Source organism: Mauremys mutica, chromosome 6 (genome assembly GCF_020497125.1).
Source record: "Mauremys mutica isolate MM-2020 ecotype Southern chromosome 6, ASM2049712v1, whole genome shotgun sequence".
Taxonomy (NCBI): Eukaryota; Metazoa; Chordata; order Testudines; family Geoemydidae; genus Mauremys; species Mauremys mutica.
The window spans coordinates 22,036,493-22,056,932 of NC_059077.1; the positions used below are offsets into that span (position 1 = coordinate 22,036,493).

Here is a 20,440-nt window from a genome sequence, read left to right on the forward strand (position 1 = left end):
GCAAGGCATGGTAACAAATATTCAGAGTTAAATCTGAAAGTTTTTCTTTTGTATGTAGATCTCAGGTTACAACTATTTTCTGGACATGAAGACTGAACTGACTCCTTTCAGAGTTCCAGTAAACTAGAGAGATATTGTTAGTGCTCTACCAAATTCACACTCCATTTTGGTCAATTTCAGAGCTAGATGGTTTTTAAATTGGTCAGTTTCACAATTTCAGATGTTTACATCTGAAATTTCTGTGTTGTAACCATAGAGATCCTGACCCAAAGGGGGACTGTGGGGCAGGGGGAGCCCAAAGCTGTTATAAGGTGGTCACAGGATTGCCATACTCGCTTCAGTGCTGCCTTCAGAGAAAAGGGGCGGGGGAGAAAGCCCGGACCCTGGGCAGCCCTGAGCCCGGGCAGGAGCCGCAAGGGGTGGCAGCACAACACCTCGGCTGGAGCTCAGGCACCACCAGCCCCTGTAGGAACTGCGGGGGGGGGGAGAGCAAAAACCTGGAGCCTGGGCACCCCAAACCTCTGCAGGAGCCGAAGGGGGCAGTAGCCCCCTCAACACCAGCCGCAGGGCAGAAACCCGGAGCCCGGCTCTGGGGCTGCTGCAGCACAGAAATAAGGGTATTCCACCCTCACTTCTGCACTGCCTGCGAGGAAGGTCTGATCTCCCCACATAACCACTGTACTGGGGAAGGACAAGTCCTGTCCCTCCCCAGGCCTGCTGAACTAGCAGATTTCAGGGAGATCAGGTTTTACAGGGAAGGTCTTATTTCACTGTCCGTGATACATTTTTCACAGCTGTGAAATTGGTTGGGCCCTAGAGTTAATGACACTTAAGTTCACACTGTATTCCTCTCGAGCAGAGAAGAGTGTCTCCCCTTGCTGGAGAGTGAGAGGCATTAAGTATGAACGCTGAATTTAGGTCTCAAACTGTGCCACCTCTGTTATTAGGGTATAAAGCCCCTCCCAATACCATTTTTTTTTAAACTGCAGCCATATACTGTACAAATGGCATTTTTTAAAAACCACATACACAGTAACTGGTCTCTCTCCCCATAGACTTGTGTCATGTTCTTAAGCAACTTGCTCACCCTACTGCGCTTTCTTTAAGCAAACCTTCTCTCACTCTACAGCTAAAGCTTGCCTTTAATTTCCCATCCACACCAACAATATAAAGCTTTAAAATTTGTTTAAACAGGATTTAAACTTTGTGATGGCCAAAATGGGTTAATACTGACTTATACTATTTAATACAACAAAACTGTGTTCAAAAATCCTTTTCTTGTCCAGGTCTCTTCCTGTTTGCACTGGCCAGCCAAAGTGTATTTGAACTTAGCAGGCACAGCATATTTTAAAACATACTCAAGTATTGTTAAATTCAATTTACATAGAAAAAGGTGTGTGTATTTTTAGGCAAGAAAGCTAGTTGAGGCAATGTCTTCTTATTAAGTGCTGGGTAACAGCATGATTTTTGTCCATATATTTATAAGGTTTACATTATAAAGCTAAGAATAAAAAGCAATTTGTCTGAGGTATCCAAAGAAACATTTTTAAAAAACAAAGCAGCACACTGTTTTGCACTGACCAAAAAGGAATTTCATGCACACCACCCACCTGTCTGGTAGTATGATTCGGCTACAGAAGGCTGAGGCTGGGCAGCAGCAGCCACTGCAGCCGCTGCTGCTGTTGGTTGTTGATAGTACTGCTTGCTGTCATAAGCCACAGCTGGGGCAGTGGATCTAACATATGAGTAGGAGTCCTTAAAAAGCATGCAAAACAGAAAGAAAGGACCTGAGTTTCTGCTTAAATATGTCTGGGGCCTGGGATAATCAAAGGCAGCCAAAGGGAGAGACAGTCTACTGAATTAAGTCAAATACTTCATTTAAAGATATATGATTCTAGAGTTAAATAAGCCTTTTATATTTTAAAATCTTTAATCTTAATTTGAGATTAAGAAAAAGAGACTAAGAACAACAAGTGCTGAACAGTTTTGATGAACATTAACAGACCCAATAAATAACAGCAATTGAACTCTTGCATTTACAAGTATTTTCACATTTTTTCCCTTAGTTATTTCCATTAAGGAACAGAAAGATGCTACTGTCAGACTGTTCCACTATTACATTTATATCAGAGCAGAAATTCTATATAATTTTAAGAAAACTCACAAGCCTGCTCAAAATGTGTATTTTCACAAAATCCAAGTTTTTGTTTTTTTCCTTAAAAAAAAAAGAAAAGCCCACCAACACTTTCTAGGTATTACAAATTTGATTTAACATTTTTCCTGTTTACATATAAATTAACTGTACCTTTTGTAAGCGTTCTGTTTTATATCTCATCAACCATTCTGCAGTTCAGAGAATTTTCTACTTGGATTTACAGCACTTGTTAAGAAGCTTAAAAAGTAACATTTCATTCCCTAGCAATTTTGGCAACCTTGTATTTTTTTTCTCTTTGTTTAAGACTCCTTTTTTCTCTATCTATGCATCAACATCTAGTAGCAGGCATATGCACTGCTCCTGTAATTATTAGGATGTGTTAGCTAATTGCTGCTTCAGACCATTGGAAAGAGCTTGCTTGTTTTTCAGGACTCTAACCAGAAGTGGCTATTAAAAAAAAAAATCTATAGAGGGAAAAATTAAATAATAATTAATATCACGTAGGTCTTCTAAAGTGCTTTTCATCAAAGCAAAGTAAGTATTTTAAAACTAGAAGGCACCCCTAATAGATAATTTTATAACGTGGAAATCCTCTCTCTCTCTACAAAGCAGATGTCGTACTGCCATTCTTGGTGTAACTTTCCTCATAGTCCCTTGGTTATATGCCTCAACCCTGACTTGGAGAAGAGGACATGCCACCTCCCCAATTTTTGGCCTTTGTAGAAGATACCAACAAGCTTGCTAAACTTGACGGTAGTTTTTAATGATCTGGACATTTGCCCAGTGGGAACTAGACAGATTATCAAACTCATTTCACACAGATCACCAAACATCCATCAGATAAATTTTGATCATTACCAACCCAAGATGGATTCAAAGTGGCACTTACCTGGTAGTTTTGTGTAGTGACCGGAGGAGGTGGTGGTGGGGCTTCTTGTTGTCTTTGGGTATAACCATAATCTGTCGCAGTGTGTGCCGTAGGATAACCTCCATAGGCAGCAGCTGTGGCAGCAGCTGCAACAGCTACTGGTGCAGGCCTGGCTACTGCAACTGTAGCTGCCGCTGGGGCATATGCAGCAGTAACCGTGTGTGCAGCTACTGGAGCCTGATGGACAGTGTAGCTAGCAACTGTAGTTGGATGGGAATAGGCTACACCCGAAGCTGGCTGCTGGCTATATTGGGAAAGGACAGTAAGTATTAACCATCGCGTAACAAGTCCATTAGTTCAACAGCTAAACATGTTAGACTGATACCTAAATATTTCATTCAATTTCAAAATACCAGAAAAGTCTTAAAACTAAGCTTTGAATAATCCGGGAGAGGTCTACAGGTTTACATGAAGCACTCATTTATTTTATTTATAGGCTTTTTTATGGCACTCATTATTTAAGTATCACTACACATTGAAGCGCTATGGCTGAAACATTAAACAAAATGGGGACCCATCTGATAAAGGTAAACCTTTTGGCACTGGCAGACAATCTCTTCATTTGAAACAGTAAAGAGATCTCAAATCATCAGATTTTGCATGATATGGAAGTACTGCAATAGTTCTTTGGTTAGCATATTTGACAACCCCCCGCACTGAAAAAAGAACTACTACTTCTGTGAAAGCTATTATTGAACTATGCCATCTTGCATGGTATTTTCAGGGCAAAGTACAGGATTCCTTTTATGCTACTGGAGTTGTAAGACTAATTACTTCACCAAAAAATATACCACCCCATGTAGGCCTGGTGACTGAACAGCTGAATGAAGGAGAGTTACTTTTAAAATGTTTTAATTAAATGTCAGTGCAAAAATCCCTAAACTCAATAGGGAGAGACTTTTGAAACTAATTTCTGATGAGGGAGTCCCCCTCCAAATGTTGAGATTAGATAGATAGTTTTTTCTAGATATAATGGCCTAAGAAAAGATGTACTAACAAAAGGTCTGGCAGCCAAATGAAGTGTACTATACAAATGAGTGTGAAGAGTCTATCCGGATTCTTCCAATCTTCAGAGAATGCTGTAAGACTCATCTGTTTCCCCAACCTTTGCAGCAGGTGCATGCATGAAGCAGTGTACCAGTAAGTATTAACTAACAAGAGGCAGATATTAACAGTCCAGTGAGAGAAGGATGGTCTCAGAAGGTGCAGTGATTATTTGAAGGGTAGAATCTAATAACTGCTATTGCTCTATTTTGATTTGTAATATATGTACAGTGCATTATACAAAATGCCTAAGACTTTAGGTAGGTTAATTTAAAAATATAAATAAATTAGTAAAATAATTATTGCCAAGAAGTCAGTACTTATTAGAACCCGGAAAAGAAATGGGGGTTACAAAACAAAAGCTAGGAACTTTTATTTGATATAAACAGCCCATGCACCAGAATGATTTGTTTCCTGCACTTTCATCCAGTAACACTATTAATTACTCACACCACCTACATAAGGATTCTATTATCTCTATTTTATAAACTGGGAAATCAAAACAGAGACATTAAATGCTTTGGTTAAAACAGCATACTGAGTCAGTGGCCGAGATGATGATTTGTAATTTTGGGTTTGCTTAGATGCCAGAGAGATAACACCTAGCTAAAGTTTCCAAAAATCTGCCAAAAATCATATTACCTCTTGTCTATGGGTATGCTTACTGCTTCTATAACTTGTCAGTATTTATGCTTGGTCAAAATTTATCAGGAGAAAAATGCTGTATGATTCTGTCATTTTAATGTCAAAACTGCATTAAGTCTACATATCAAAATGGCATTCCAATACCAGTGGAAAGATGTAGTGAAATATACTGCCAATTTTGGCAAGTCCAAGTAAATATAGCAGTTATATTTAAAAAAGTCAAGCAGAATGTTTAAAATATTGCTTGTTATGATTATTCAGAAATGTAAAGATGTATTAAGAACTTTAATTTTAATAAAATGTCCTTTAGTTATTCTTTTTTAAAAGCAGTAGTACACATCTTTAAAATTAGTTTGCAATGAACATCCAACTGTATGATCAATTAGTTCAAAATCACACAAATCAAATTAAACTAAGGTAAAAAAAATAAAAAATGCTATCTTTCAAATGAAGGGGATTCTGAACAGGGAAGTGCAGAGTTAACTATGTGGGGATGGTTCTCTACCAGGATAACCTCCTACAGTATTTAGGCACAAGAAAAGTGAGCATTTGGAAAGAACAGAATGAATCTTTTTAGCACAGTGAATAATACCCACACACAAAATTTATAGGAGAAAAAGTGATATGGTAATATAATAAAGGGTGGAATATCACAGAAAAATCCTTTGAAACCACCTGGCTTTGTTCTTGCTGAATACAGCACTAGATTTCTAAGAAGAAATCAATAAATTACAGAAGAAGAAAGCTCCAATTTATCATATTTAATATATTTCTTATTTTGCCAAATGTAATACAGTCCTGAAACTAAAAACACTGAGATAGTATTTTGATGCCAGTAATTGCACAGGACACAAAGGAAGAATTAAATAATTAGATGAAGATCTTTTTTTGTGTTGTAGAAGTTTAAACTTGATGCTCAAAAAAACCTATAATCTTCACTGAAAATCAGATGCTACAGTCCCTTCAGTAACTCCAGCAAGTTTATATTTCTGAAAGACAGTCTAGGTTGGTTGGCACTCCCTACTACTCAAAAATTTAATTTAATCACTAAGAGCCCAATCCTGTTCCATTTAAATCAATGTAGGGATGTGCCACTGACTTAAATGGAAGCATGATCAAGCCCACATTTTCTTTCAAGTCTCCCTCATTGCAATGTTCAGAGTCATGGGGGCAAGAAACAGGTTGGAGACATTGCTACCACTACTTGAGAATGGTTCCTGCTGCTTCTCAGACAAGTCTACGCTACAAAATGAACTCGATTTAAGTTACGTTGACGTACAGCCACCGCAGTAATTAAATCGGTTTTGCACGTCCATGCTAACTCCTTCTGTTGGCAGGGTGTGTCCTCACCAGGAGCACTTGCACTGATTTAACTATCAATGTGGGGCACTGGCAGCCCTGCCGCCTGGAGCTGACAGCCTGAGCTCTATCGTGGCTCCAGGCTGTCAGCACTGGTGTGGCTGGAGTCCAGGCTATCAGATGGAACAGTCTGATGTAAGCAACACAGCATCTACCCTGACACTGTGTTGACCTAACTACATCGAACTAAGCTCTATGCCTCTTGCGGAGCAGGAGCAGATCAGTCTGGGAGTGGTGGCTTTTGGTGGTAAAAGGTGAGAACTGCTACCCAGAGTCATTAGATCAGGCTACAAACAGCTGCCTGTTTATCAGTACAGAATTGTGCATGTAGAAATAACAGAGTTCCTGAATTTGAGAGAAGTTGTTCATGAGATCAGAAGCAGCTACTAAAAATAAGCTAAATCATGAAATGCTCAAAAATGTTGAGAATGGGCAACTCTTGTAGTAAAGCTTCATTATTGTTTAAGTTAAATTACAATACCACTGCTCACATACAAGTTAGCGTCATACCTTTCAAAATACGTTTTTTTTCCAAATGATATCCTTGATTTTTATTAAATCTCATTTGTAACTAGGAACCAATTTTCCAGTCAATAGTGAGAGTTTAGCAAAGTGGATCCTAATCTGAAAAATATTTAGTGTTTGGCAAAAACAGTTGTCTTGTAATGGTAAAGAATTAACAGCCCTAGTCATGTGATTTCTAAGGCTACTAAGGTTCTATTACCATGCTTACTTTAGCAAACCTGTTCCCCTTGCTTCTGCAACATCATGCAGAGCTAGTGATCGAGTTTGCAAGATTATAGGAAAGTATTCTGGATGAAGTGACAGCTTCTTAGTAAGATTCTAAAAATTGCCTGTCAATCATTACCGTTTTAGCATTCTGAAGAACTCACCACACTTCCCTGGAATCTTCAAATCTGGCTCAGTACTCACAAAAATCCCTCTATGGTTCTTTTTTTTGAGTTTCTTTTACTTTATCAAAACTGGCCCCTATCTAACAAGTGTCACACTTCACTGATACTACCTTTCAGAACTCCCTCCCCGTCATAGATTATTTTGTTGTTCATATGGCTATGACCCACAAGATGTGCATTAACAAGGTATGGTGCACACTGTGGGTATATTGTAATCGACCACCCCACAAAACCACCAATAACCTAATGCCACACATCCTGGCATGGGTCATTCATCATTGATATGATTACCCACACTTTCCTGCATGTGAAATACAGATGGACATCTTAAAGTTATTAGAAAGTAAAAAAAAAAAAAAAAAAAAAAAAGGCACTGGGGTAAAGCAAATGGGTAATTCTGCAGAACCTCAAATGGCTTTGATTCTCATCCAATCAGGGGAATCTACAGATGCAATTATCAAAGGAGAACTTCAGTTGTACTCAAAATTGCAGTGTAACTTCTTTTCAACCCACTAATTCCTATCTTTTAATTTCCACCCCACAAATCATTTGATTACTTCTGGATTATCTACCTTCTGCTCTCTTGGTTTGCTTAAACCCTAGAGTCCCGGTCCACAACAATTTGTTTTTCCAAAGGATACTAGATAAATGGATATATTTTGTCTCATTTAATTTTAAAAGGATCTCACTATCTGAGTGTACTTTAGATCAGTGGCTTTCAAACTTTTTTTCTGGGGGCCCAATTTAAGAAAACTGTTGATGCCCGGAACTCAAGGGCGCTGGGGATGAGGGGCTCTGGGGTTTTGGGGGGGCACTGGATTCAGATGCAGGAGAGGGTCAGGGCTCTGGGATGGGGGGTGCAAGAAGGGGTTCCGGGTTTTGGAGGGCTCAGGGCTGGGGCAGGGATTGGGGTGCAGACTTATCTCTGGCAGCTCCCACTTAGTTGTGCAGCTGGGGTACAGAGGCAGGCTTCCCACCTCTCCTGGCACCGCAGACCGCCTCCAGCGGCCAGCAGCAGGTTCGGCTTCTAGGCACGCAGCTCTTGCCCGCAGGCACCGCTCCCTTACCCTCAGCTCCCATTGGCCGCTTTGCGGCCAACGGGATTTTGGAGCCAGTGCTCAGGGTGGGGGCACTGTGCAGAGCTCCGTGGCCCCCAGGCCTAGAAGCCGGACCCACTGCTGACCACTTCCGGAGTATGCTGCGGTGTCAGAACAGGTAGGCACTAGCCTGTCTTAGCTGGCCAGCACTGCTGATGGGACTTTTAAAGTCCCGGTTGGCGATGCTGGCCAGAGAGACCCAGTGCCTTCCATGCCGTGACCCAGTACTGGGTCGCGACCCAAACTTCGAAAAACGCTGCTTTAGATGCTCTCTAGCCATTCCTGTGTCTTGCTCCTTATCCCCAGTGGTCATATAGGCAGAGACCAAGCCTGGGGACATTTTCTTCCTTATGTACATGAGCTATTGCAAAACTTGCCTCCAAAGGCTCTGCAAGCAATGTTTGCATTTGACAGATTATAATGTTCCTCCAGAAAGTCACGTATATGTTTTAGACAATTTTCTTAAGGGCAGGATATCAGGGACTCTCAAAGGGAGACTTTTTTTTCCAGGAACAAAGTACTCAGGAGAAAAGTAGACAGAAGGGTCAAACAAGGATGAAAAAAATCCTTATTTTCAGTGAGCGCTTTTTACATACAAAGACTTATTTCCCATTTAAAAACAAATACTAATTAAAAAACAGCGCCATGTGGAGCCAGATTGGCCCCCGTGTAGGTAATCAGCAGGGTTGGAATCTTTAGACCCACAGCATATACCTCTACTACTTGAGTTAACAAGGTATTTGGTAACAGAAGTAAGTAGGCTGTTATACTCCGTGTTGGACCAGCCGAGAGAGAGAGAGAGAGAGAATATGACATGCACACTGTAATTCTGGGTTCTAGTTCAAGTTTCAGAGGGAAACGTATTCCAGCCATTACAGACCTTTCTGACCCATCTCCTCCAGCCTCCAGGTCCCCCTAGTATGACTATATCTAGCCTCTCTGCTTCTCTCCAAGTCTCCCCACAGAGCTTGTCCCCATCTCCCTCTACTTCCATTGCCCCCACTCAGCCTGCACCCCTTAGCTTGCTTAAGTCCAACCCAGCCAATTCCTAACCCTTCAGCCTATGCTGCCAGCCCGTGCCTGTCCACCTCTATTATCCTCGGCTTCCTCAATCTCCTCCACACTGCCTGCACAATCACACCTGGAGCATTGCAAGCACAGGAGAGATACAACCTCCTTGCTCTCAGTTCTGGTGCTACAGTGACTCCCAGGAGAAACATTAATAGAAAAAGTCATATATAGCAGCGGTTCTCAAACTTTAGCAATCCGAGGACCCCCATTTTGATTTTAAAAAATTTCCGAACCCCCCCATCCCAAGTCCCCTCGCACAGCCCCAGGCCCTGCCCCCATTCCATCCCTTCCCCCAAGGTCCCACCCCACCTCTTCCCAACCCACCCTTCCCCACCTCTTTCCGCCTCATCCCTGCTGTTCCCTGGTGCACAGAAGGCGCTGGGAGGGAGGGGAAGAAGTTGATCAGCAGGGCTCCACAGTCAGCACAAAGAATCTAGGTGGGAATGGAGCATACACAATGCAGATGGAATCTTTGAGGACTAACACTACCAGCCTCTAAAAACCTCTACAATTAGTGTCAGTATGGACAGCGCTATGTTGGCAGGTGACAGTCTCCTGCCAACACAGCTACCACCACTCCTTGGGGGTGGTTTAATTATGCCAGCAGGAACATACAGCAGTGCAGCTGCAAGGTCCATAGTGTAGACATAGCTCAAGTTAATAATTATTTAGAGAAGTTACATGTCTCAAGTCAGCAGGGCCTGATGGGCTATATTCTAAAATACATAAAGAACTGGCTGAAGAGATCTGAGCCATTAGCAATTATCTCCTGAGAACTCATGGAGGACAGGAGAGATCCCAGAGGATGAATAGGGCAAATATAATACCTATCTATAAAAAGGATAAGGAAACCCAGGGAACTGAAGACCAAAGTACCCGGAAAGATAAAGGAGCAAATGATCAATTTGTAAGCACTTACAAAGATAATAAGGTGACAAGCAGCAGTCAACATGGATTTGTCAAGAACAAATCATGTCAAACCAACCCAATATCCTTCACTGACAGGGTAACAAGCCTTGTGGATAGGGGGGAAGCAGTAGATATGATATATCTCAATTTTAGTAAAGCTTTTGATATGGTCTCACATGACTGTCTCATGAATAAACTACAGAAATATAACCTAGAGGAACCTACAATAGGATGGAAAAGCACACTCCGAGTAGTTATCAATGGTTCACAATCAAACTGGAAGGGCATATTGAGTGGGGTCCCACAGAGATCTGTCCTGGATCCAGTTCTATTTAATATCTTCATAAATGATTTGAATAACAGCATAGAGAGTAAGCTTATAAATTTTGCAGACAAAATCAAGCTGGGAGGGTTTACAAGCACTTTGGAGGACAGGATTAGAATTCAAAATGATCTTGACAAACTGGAGAAATGGGTCTGAAATAAACAGGATGAACATCAACAAAGACAAATACAAAGTACTTCATTTGGAAAGAAATAATCAATTGCACAAATGGGAAATGACTGCCTAGGAAGGAGTACTGCAGAAAAGAATCTGGGGGTTATAGTAGATCACAAACCTAATGAGAGTCAATAGTGTAATATTGAAAAAAAAAAGCAAACATTCTCAGATGTATTAGCAGTAGTGTTGTAAGCAAGACACAAGCAGTAATTATTCTTCTCTACTCAGCACTGATTAGGTCTCTACTGTAGTACTGTGTCCAACTCTGGCCACCCCACTTTGGGAAAGATGTGGACAAACTGGAGAAAGTCTAAAGAAAAGCAACAAAAATGATTACAGGTATCAAAAACATGACCCATGAGAAAAGATTAAAAAAACTGGGTAAGTTTAGTCTGGAGAAGAGAAGACCGAGTGGGGCATAACAGTTTTCAAGTATGTAAGAGGTTTTTATAAAGAGGAGGGTGTTAAATTGTTCTCCTTATCCACTGTGGACAGGAAAAGTAGTAATGGGCTTAAATTGAAGCAAGGGAGATTTAGGTTAGACAGTAGGAAAAGCTTCCTAACTGTAAAGTAGTTAAGCACTGGAATTAATTGCCTACAAAGGCCATGGAATCTTAAACTGGAGGAGTTTAAGAACAGGTTAGACAAACATCTGTCAGGGATGGAATAGATAATACTTAATCCTGCCTCAGTGAAGGGGACTGGATTAAATGACCTACTGAGGTCCCTTCTAGTCCTATATTTCTATGATCTCTGACTACTTTGCTGGGTTGGAGCATCTGTGATTTTGCTAACCGTATTAATAAAAATTAGGGCTGTCGATTAATCGCAGTTAACTCACATGATTAACACACACAAAAATAATCATGGTTAATCACACTGTTAAATAATAGAATATCAATTGAAATTTATTAAATATTTTTGGATGTTTTTCTACATTTTCAAATATATCGATTTCAATTACAACATAGAATACAAAGTGTACAGTGCTCACTTGATATCTGTAGTGCTGTAGCGCAATCTCTTTATTATGAAAGTGCAACTTACAAATGTAGGGTTTTTGTTACATAACTGCACTCAAAAACAAAACAATGTAAAAGTTTAGAGCCTACAAATCCACTCAGTCCTATTTCTTGTTCAGCCAACCACTAAAACAAACAAGTTTGTTTACATTTACGGGAGATAATGCTACCCACTTCTTATTTACATCACCAGAAAGTGAGAACAGGCGTTCGTATGGCACTGTTGTAGCTGGCATCGCAAGATATTTACGTGCCACATGGGCTGAAGATTCATAGATCTCTTCATGCGTTGGCCATCCTTAAGAGGACATGCTTCCATGCTGATGATGCTCGTAAAAAAAACAATGTGTTAATTAAATTTGTGACTGAACTCCTTGGGGGAGAATTGTGTCTCCTGCTGTTTTGCCCACATTCTGCCATGTATATGTTATAGCAGTCTCAGATGATGAACCAGCACATGTTGTTCATTTTAAGAACACTTTCACTGCAGATTTGACAAAATGCAGAGAAGATACCAATGTGAAATTTCTAAAGATAGCTACAGCACTCGATCCAAGATTTAAGAATCTGAAGTGCCTTCCAAAATCTGAGAGGGATGAGGTGTGGTGCATGCTTTCAGAAGTCTTAAAAGATCAGCACTCTGATGCCGAAACTAAAGAACCCGAACCATCAAAAAAGAAAATCAACCTTCTGCTGGTGACATCTGACTCAGTGATCCGATTTCAGATGATGAAAATGAACATGCGTTGGTCTGCACTGCTTTGGATTGTTATCGAGCAGAACCCGTCATCAGCATGGATACACATCCTCTGGAATGGTGGCTGAAGCATCAAGGGACATATGAATCTTTAGCACATTTGGCAAGTAAATATCTTGTGACGCCAGCTACAACAATGCCATGTAAACGCCTGTTCTCACTTTCAGGTGACGTTGTAAACAAGAAGCAAGCAGCATTATCTCCTGCAAATGTAAACAAACTTGTTTGTCTGAGCAATAGGCTGAACAAGAAGTAGGACTGAGTGGAGTTGTAGGCGCTAAAGTTTTACATTGTTTTGTTTTTGAATGCAGGTTTGTTTTTTACATAATTCTACATTCGTCAGTTCAACTTTCATGATAAAGAGATTGCACTACATTACTTGTATTAGGTGAATTGAAAAATACTATTTCTTTTGTTTTTTACAGTGCGAATATTTGTAATAAAAATAAATATAAAGTGAGCACTGTACACTTTGTATTCTATGCTGTAATTGAAATTGATATATTTGAAAATGTAGAAAACACCCAAAAATATTTAAATAAATGGTATTCTATTATTGTTTAACAGCGCAATTAATCACAATTATTTTTTTTAATCGCTAATAAAAGCTCTAATAAAAATGTTAGAAAGTCAAGAGGCCTTTCCTAACTAAGAGTGTCTCTGCTGTTGACATCAGAATCCTCATAGTGACTCCAATACTTCTGGCTTTGATCATGAGGCGGGATCCTGCCAAACCACAGAATGGTAAATTGGGGTTTCTGATTAACAACATATAATCAATAGATCAGTCAACAAAATGGGGCTAGAGCAAGGGTTATTTTTATATTTCTATACTGAAATGACTATAGGAAGAATTGTTAGTGGCTTATCAGATAAAGGCCTACTATAACCTTGCCCCGTTTTCTTCCCCGATATTGGCATTACCTGAAAGCAAAAAATGGACTTCCTGCAGCACAAAAGCAGGTCTTTTAGGGTTGGAAAGTACTGTGGTTTATTAACTATTGTTAATGACAATGTTAATGCAACATTTATTGTCTTGCAAAGTCTCTGATCTGATTGGTCAGAAAAACTTTTTGGGAAGCAAGTTCTGAAAAGTCTTTGATGGCTACATTTAAGGCATCTATGAACTAACTGGGCAGAATACACATTAGTAAACTTATTTAAATCTGCAGCAATTTCTGGAAAAGCAGCTCACTTTTCAGAAAGAATATGGTCTATATACTATTTCTGTGAGAGGATACAACAGGAGTCAGCAACCTTTCAGAAGTGGTGTGCCGAGTCTTCATTTAGTCACTCTAATTTAAGGTTTGATGTGCCGGTAATACATTTTAACGTTTTTAGAAGGTCTCTCTCTCTAAATCTATAATATATAACTAAACTATTGTTGTATGTAAAGTAAACAAGGTTTTCAAAATGTTTAAGAAGCTTTATTTAAAATTAAATTAAAATGCAGGGTCCCCCAGACCGGTAGCCAGGACCCAGGCAGTGTGAGTGCCACTGAAAATCAGCTCGAGTGCCACCTTCGGTACGCGTGCCATAGATTGCCTACCCCTGGGATACAATGTGGTAAGAGTTAATCTAATGTGTGCTTGCATGCAATAAACTTTAGTGTTGCTGTTAATCCATTTGTCTACAATTCTGAGCACTGAAAGAGCTCTTATCAAACTAAATGCAATCAAACAATTGAATTATTTTTGCAATTTCAGCCTTATGGAAATATTATTTTGCTTTATAATTAAGGTTGGAACTAAGCAAATTTTGACTCTACCCAAACTCCCTCAGACAACAGGACTTCCAAAATAAGTCTCATATAGGTGTTCTCCTGCCAGGAGGAGGAAATTCCTCTTGGAAACAGTCACTAAATGAGTTATTAATCAACGACTATCAAACGTTAATGTTGATGCATCTTTTTATAAGGATTATAGAAGAAGTGATTGTTTTCTATGCTATAAAAACACCCCCAACATTTGAAAAGGTACTACATTTTGGGAAAAAATGAGAGACCCTTTATTCTACTCTGTGGATGACCAAGTTCAGCTGTATTTCCAAGGGTAGGCCTCAAGAAATATAGGAAGTGTCATACTGGATCAAACCCACCATCCAACTAGTCCAGTAACCTGTCTGCCACACTAACACCAGATGCCTTGGAGGAATGTCCAAGAACTACCTACATAGATGTGGAATAATCTGTCCCCGCATGAAAATATCAACCTAATCCCCAACAGTTAAGAGACCGGTTTAAGCCCCAACATATGAAGTGCTTCTCTCTTCCAAAATGTTATTTATTATAACTACTCCAGATATTCTTATCGTTCATATAAATGCCCAATCCTCCTTTGAATTTTGCTGTATTTTTGGTCTCAATGACATTCTGTAGCAATCAGATCCACAGTCTAATTAGGAATGGAAGGAAAAGGTGTTTCCTTTCATCAGTTTTCCCACCTTTTAACTGAATACCTCGTTCTTGTAGTATGAGAGAGGAAAAATAGAAGCTCCTACTATCTTCTCTTTACCATTCATTATTTTGCATAATTTTATCATGTCCCTTCTTAGTGATCACCTTTCAAATGTAAGCATCCCAATTTTTATGAGCTTTTCCATGCTCTTATTCTTGTTGCCCTTATCTGAATCACATTTAATTCTGTAATTCTTTTTAAGATGGAATGACCACAAATGCACGTTGTACTCCAGATGAAGGCAAACCACTGATTTTAGCACAATATTTTCTCCATCCCATTCTTTATGCATCCCGACAGATTTCCTTTTTGACTGCAGCTGCACACAGTGGAGAACTCAGTGATGATATCTCCTTCCTATACAGTCACTGATTTTATGAAAGAATCTTTTGCCAGTAGTGGTATTTGATACCATACCATAACTGCCCAGGAAAAAGGAAAAACAATGGCTGTGGTACTCTGCCTAGTAGATGCATCACATTTTGTTTTACAATTTTTTTTAAATTAAGAATTTATATGAGCATAATAAAAACATCAACTCTGAAGATACTTCCTGTTTGGCACTGATACTGAAAAATGTAGGCTTACAGTACAGTGCAAGAGGCTCCATCAATATGAAAAATTCCAGTCAATTTGGTAAGACAGTCTATATTTCCCATCCCAAAGTATGGTGTAGTTTTTTTCTGGGCACCATTAAGTTGTTTCACCCTAGAATTTGTTGCATTTAAATACACTGCTACCTTGATATAACGCAACCCGATATAACATGAATTTGGATATAACGTGGTAAAGCAGTGCTCGGGGGGGGGGGGGGCTGCGCAGTCCAGTGGATCAAAGAAAGTTCAATATAAAACGGTTTCACCTATAACGTGGTAAGATTTTTTGGCTCCCAAGGACAGCATTATATCGAGGTACAGGTGTAGCAGGTAAAGTTTTAAACATGGACCACATTGGGGATTGCGGCTGCCAATTCAAAAGTTAAGCTGCGTACAGAAGTCCGTATTAAGCCTTATTTTGACCTTGCCACCTCTAAACTCAAACTTTAATAAGCTGTTTCTATGGAAACAAATTTATTCTAAAGAAAAAAAAGTTTGTGTCCAATCCTCAAAAATAACCCTATTTTTCAAACCTGCAAGTAGCGAGTCATGATTTTTCAATCCCAGTTTGACAAAATGCAAACAAGATATCAATGTGTAATTTCTAAAGATACAGACTATAAACCCACAAACTCACATGCACATAGATGCTTGCAAGCAGCATGGTTTAGAACAAAGCTAGATTTAAATAAAAGTTATACGTAATGATCATTATTAACGGGAACATCATCAGCCAAGACACCATAATGGAGTACACATGGATTTATGCACTGAAAACATGATGCACTAAACTACCTTACTGCCATTACTATTAGACATAGACGTTCTTGCCCCAGAAAAGTACAGAGTAAGAGAGAAGAACTCTTGCACTGAAGTTGCTTGCTCAGCTAAAGTCTAAACTTTGCTAAGCAGGCACTTTCTGTCATGAGACTCCCTCCCTCTAGCTCACTGTCCAGACCCCAACAGAAAACTGACAAAGTTCTCAAATCTCTAGCCCTGAAAGATATCTGTGCATTGATACATGCACCCATGCAAAACTTTAATAGTTAAAGTGCACAAGAAGATTCCAATGAGGTATAACGGTGTGTGTGGATCTGTACGCCAGGGTGATGTAGACTGGAGAGTGGATGACAATGAGCCCTCCAAAAAACACTTCATCTCCTTTATGTCTTCATTGACAAAAAAATTGAGAATTTTTTATTTATTCATTTTTAATTAACCCCAAGGTAACTCATGCAAGATAGCTAACCTCAAGCAAAATCCCAGTAGAGACAAGGCACCTGTAATTTTTAATCACAAGGTAGCTAGGAAAGATCAACACTATAGTTCCTCTGCCCATGTCAAGCCTTCTCCTAGTTCACCTTGCAGTAAATAACTACAGGTGCCTTGTCTCCATAAAGATTTTACAGAAGGACAGCCAATGTGCATTAGTTATTCCACCATAAAAACATACTATTTTTCTTTAGAGCAGTGAAGTCAAAGCCTAAGGGCATTTTTCACTACAGAGCTAACCTAAGTTCTTACTCAAGTGGTGCCCCTAACAATCCCCTCCCGCCTGCCACTTTTGTTCACCCACAAAAACCTCTGACTAACATTTACTGGTACTTTCAACCTGAGCTAGCTGGCCCATTTAGGGCTGTAGGTTAGAGCCCGAAGTGCAGCACTTCACAGCTTTCTCAACGTCTTGTGGCAGAAGCTGAACCCAGACAAGACAGAGGTAATGCTAACGAGAAGAGGGAAATATGGAGGAGACTTCTCCAATACAACAACCCAATCCATCCAAGGCATTTGATGTCAGATTGTTAAATTATTCTATAGCCTTAGGGTCTTGTAGATTCTGCTCTGCACTTGGACACTGAAATAGTCACAGTGTCAAAAGAGCTCTCTTCCATCTGTGGCTCACCAGAAGATCTCACCCAATTCTGGCTACAATTGTTAAGCCCAGCACAGATCACTGCAATTATTTTTTTATCTAAAAATGAGAAAGCTCCAAGAAAGATCAGCTTACCAGTTCACTATTCTCTGCACTGAGAGAATATAGTCCTGTTTAAGGTCACTGAACTAGGTCTAGTTTGAAAAATTGCCTCTCTCTCTGTAGCTATGACCTCTTTTACTGAAACAGTGAAACTGACAACCAACAGTGAGAGATGTAAGATGTTCACAGAAGCCAGGCCAAGACTTTGGAACTTATTGCCACATGAAATAAGGAAGATCACTAACTTCATCATATTTGGAGCCAAATGAAAACCCCACCTCTTTGCCTAAGCTTTCCCTCAATAGTACCCTCTCTCACATACCAACACACACACACACACACACTTCTACAGTCAGTAGTAATTAAAACAAGAATCTAACATTGCCTCTTGTTAGTAGGGAAGTGATTATGCTATTGTCATTTATACTCAAACACACTCAGATACAATGGTGATAGGTGCCAATATAAGAACCTGGGCAAATAGTGGATCAGGGAGCTCAGGGCCACAAAAGGGAAGGATTACTTCACAAGGTACCATATGTACTTATTAACTCCCAACATATCCCATCATAGTTTGTTAATATTTCTTTAAATGTTGAAAGTTTTATGTTGCAAATCAAAGTCTGTAAAGTGAATTTTTGTGTGTGTCAATACCATTAACAGAATGTACAAACTATAAAGGTAATGGAGTATCTATAGCAGTTTACATTATTGAAATGACCAATTAAGGTATGTTTTTCCCTTGTAACATTACAGTTTACAACTATATGGTCTGCGTAAATGGTTTTGAATGAAGCCTATATAGAAGTGACTAATGGGCAGTAGGAAATTATAAGTAGTGGTGTAAGGGCTGGTCTACACTAAGGGGAAAAATCGATATAAGATACACAACTTCAGCTACGTGAATAACGTAGCTGAAGTCGAAGTATCTTATATCGATAACTTACCCGTCCTCACGGCGCGGGATCGATCTCCGGGGCTCTCCATATCGATGCCGCCACCGCCGTTCGCGGTGGTGGAGTTCCGGAATCGATATAAGCGCGTTCGGGGATCGATATATCGCGTCTAGATGAGACGCGATATATCGATCCCTGAAAAATCGATCGCTACCCGCCGATACGGCGGGTAGTGTAGACGTAGCCTAAGAGTGAAGGAAATAAGAACACTTCTACTCCATTATTTGTGTAGAAATGTGGGCACTTTGCCCGTTTCCTTGTCTGCCTTCAGTTTACAAATGTATACTTGCAGCTGGTTTACATATTACATGTTCAAAATATTACCTCATCTCCTACTTATCAACATAAGGGACTTCTATGCTTCTTTAATCACCTAATCAGTTCAGGGAGGTACACTGCGCTTCCATAGTTTTATGTGTAAGTGATGTTATGAACAGATGCACAACACAGTAATCTTGAATTACCTGAACTCAGGCCCTCACTCCTAAAAAGACTTTTACTTCACCTTCTACATTTGTATTTTTTTAAAAATAAGTATGCATTAATTTTAGATTTTTTAAAATACTTTTGATTCACCTGTCATACAAAGAATGTTAATATTTAGTTATGAAATGAAGGTAGATTAGGCAATAAACTAGGTTCACAGCAATACTAATAGCACACAAACAATTTCTATTCCAGTTACATTTTCATCTTCCTCTTTTTGTCATCAATTTTAATAAACTGAGGAATTACCTAGTTTATTTATACTTTGACACAGTAGTTCTTATGTAATATATCCATCATTTTTCTGTTGAAAAACTATATATTTAATCAGTGTACTTGGGGTGCTAACAGGGTTGGTACTTGGTCTCATTTTAAAAATCTGTTCTGAATTAAAGGGAAAGATATCCCCCCCACCCCCCCAGCACCTGACAAATTTAGAACTATTTAGTCTCTCTCGGGATGAAAAATTATTTTGCTTTGGATGTTTTCAGTGAGGGATTTTAAGTTTTAATATGTATTTTGAGATATTCAAAAATATAATTATGGCTCAGATCCAGGAAGGAAATTCATGTAAAGAGACCCTTGTAACTTCATCCATGTCCAGTGAAGTCAATGGGACTAAACATAATCATAAAGTATAGCCCATGTGGATCTTTTTCCAGGATCTAGCCTTAATGTTGTCCCAACTGGCCAGAGTTTTGAGCGTATATTTTTAAAGAGTTGGAAGGGTCTGACTTATGCCTGCATGAAAGATTATGTAATTATGTGTTTGACGTATATTTATTAGTGGGATGGGCATTTTGGTACTTAGTACAAAAATTAGCTATATTAGTGCACCTTTAATATGGGATGGGCCACTTTTTAAATGTCCAAATAGACTAGCAATGATGCAAAGCAGGTAACAAAGCATTTAGTCATAACTGCTACAGGTGCAATCAGTTGAAGTCTTACATTTCAAATCTGCGAGTTAGTCTTCAACAATTCATGATTTTGTCCATCTTTATTTAAGACCTGCTGATATGTCCTCTGCCCGGGTATTAAATCCTGTACCTTCACAGCAACAGATTAACAAATAGTAAGTAGATTTATTCTCTCTGTAATTTCTGTAACCCTAGTTTTTGAAGTATTATCCTCCACTGATGCAAACTTTATTTTTATTCTTTGTGTGTTTCAGAGATATACTTAAGATAAATTGGAACATTTTGAATGAGGGTAATCAGCCATGTAGGGTTATTTTTTATTTTAGTATAAAGGGCATGTTAGTACTTTTGCTGAATTGCCCTTCACCACCTTGTCTTTTTCAAATATTGCACAGTGACATGTACAGTTCTATAAATAAATTACTATGGACCTGCTGAGTCTTACTCACTTGGGAAGTAAAGTCCCTTGTAAGAGATTCATTTTTAGGCAAGTTTTTTTGGAATCTCTTCCTCTTGTGATGGATTTTTGGTTTTGGCTGTTTTTTTCCAACAAAACATTTAAAGTCTTTTTGTCTTAATCTGTCTTGTATACAAAGGGTATGTTGAATACTGCTTACTTTATCTCATTTCACATCCATATTTGTGAAA

At 39.3% G+C, this 20,440-nt stretch overlaps 1 protein-coding gene and 1 non-coding gene across 4 annotated transcripts in view; both read right to left on the reverse strand.

Moving 5' to 3' along the window:
- Nucleotides 1-20,440, reverse strand: part of ZFR (zinc finger RNA binding protein) — a 53,984-nt gene that overhangs the window by 31,440 nt on the left and 2,104 nt on the right. For all 3 annotated transcript variants that reach the window (XM_045020876.1, XM_045020875.1, XR_006580374.1), the window contains exons 3-4: nt 3,045-3,327; nt 1,611-1,755 (exon numbers count right to left, since the gene is read on the reverse strand). In XM_045020876.1, coding sequence (XP_044876811.1) covers nt 1,611-1,755; nt 3,045-3,327 — 428 coding nt within the window. The remainder of the gene's footprint in view (nt 1-1,610; nt 1,756-3,044; nt 3,328-20,440) is intronic.
- On the reverse strand, nt 6,790-6,926 carry LOC123373462. The gene has a single exon (XR_006580743.1). It is a non-coding gene; the product is annotated as a small nucleolar RNA SNORA66 (small nucleolar RNA).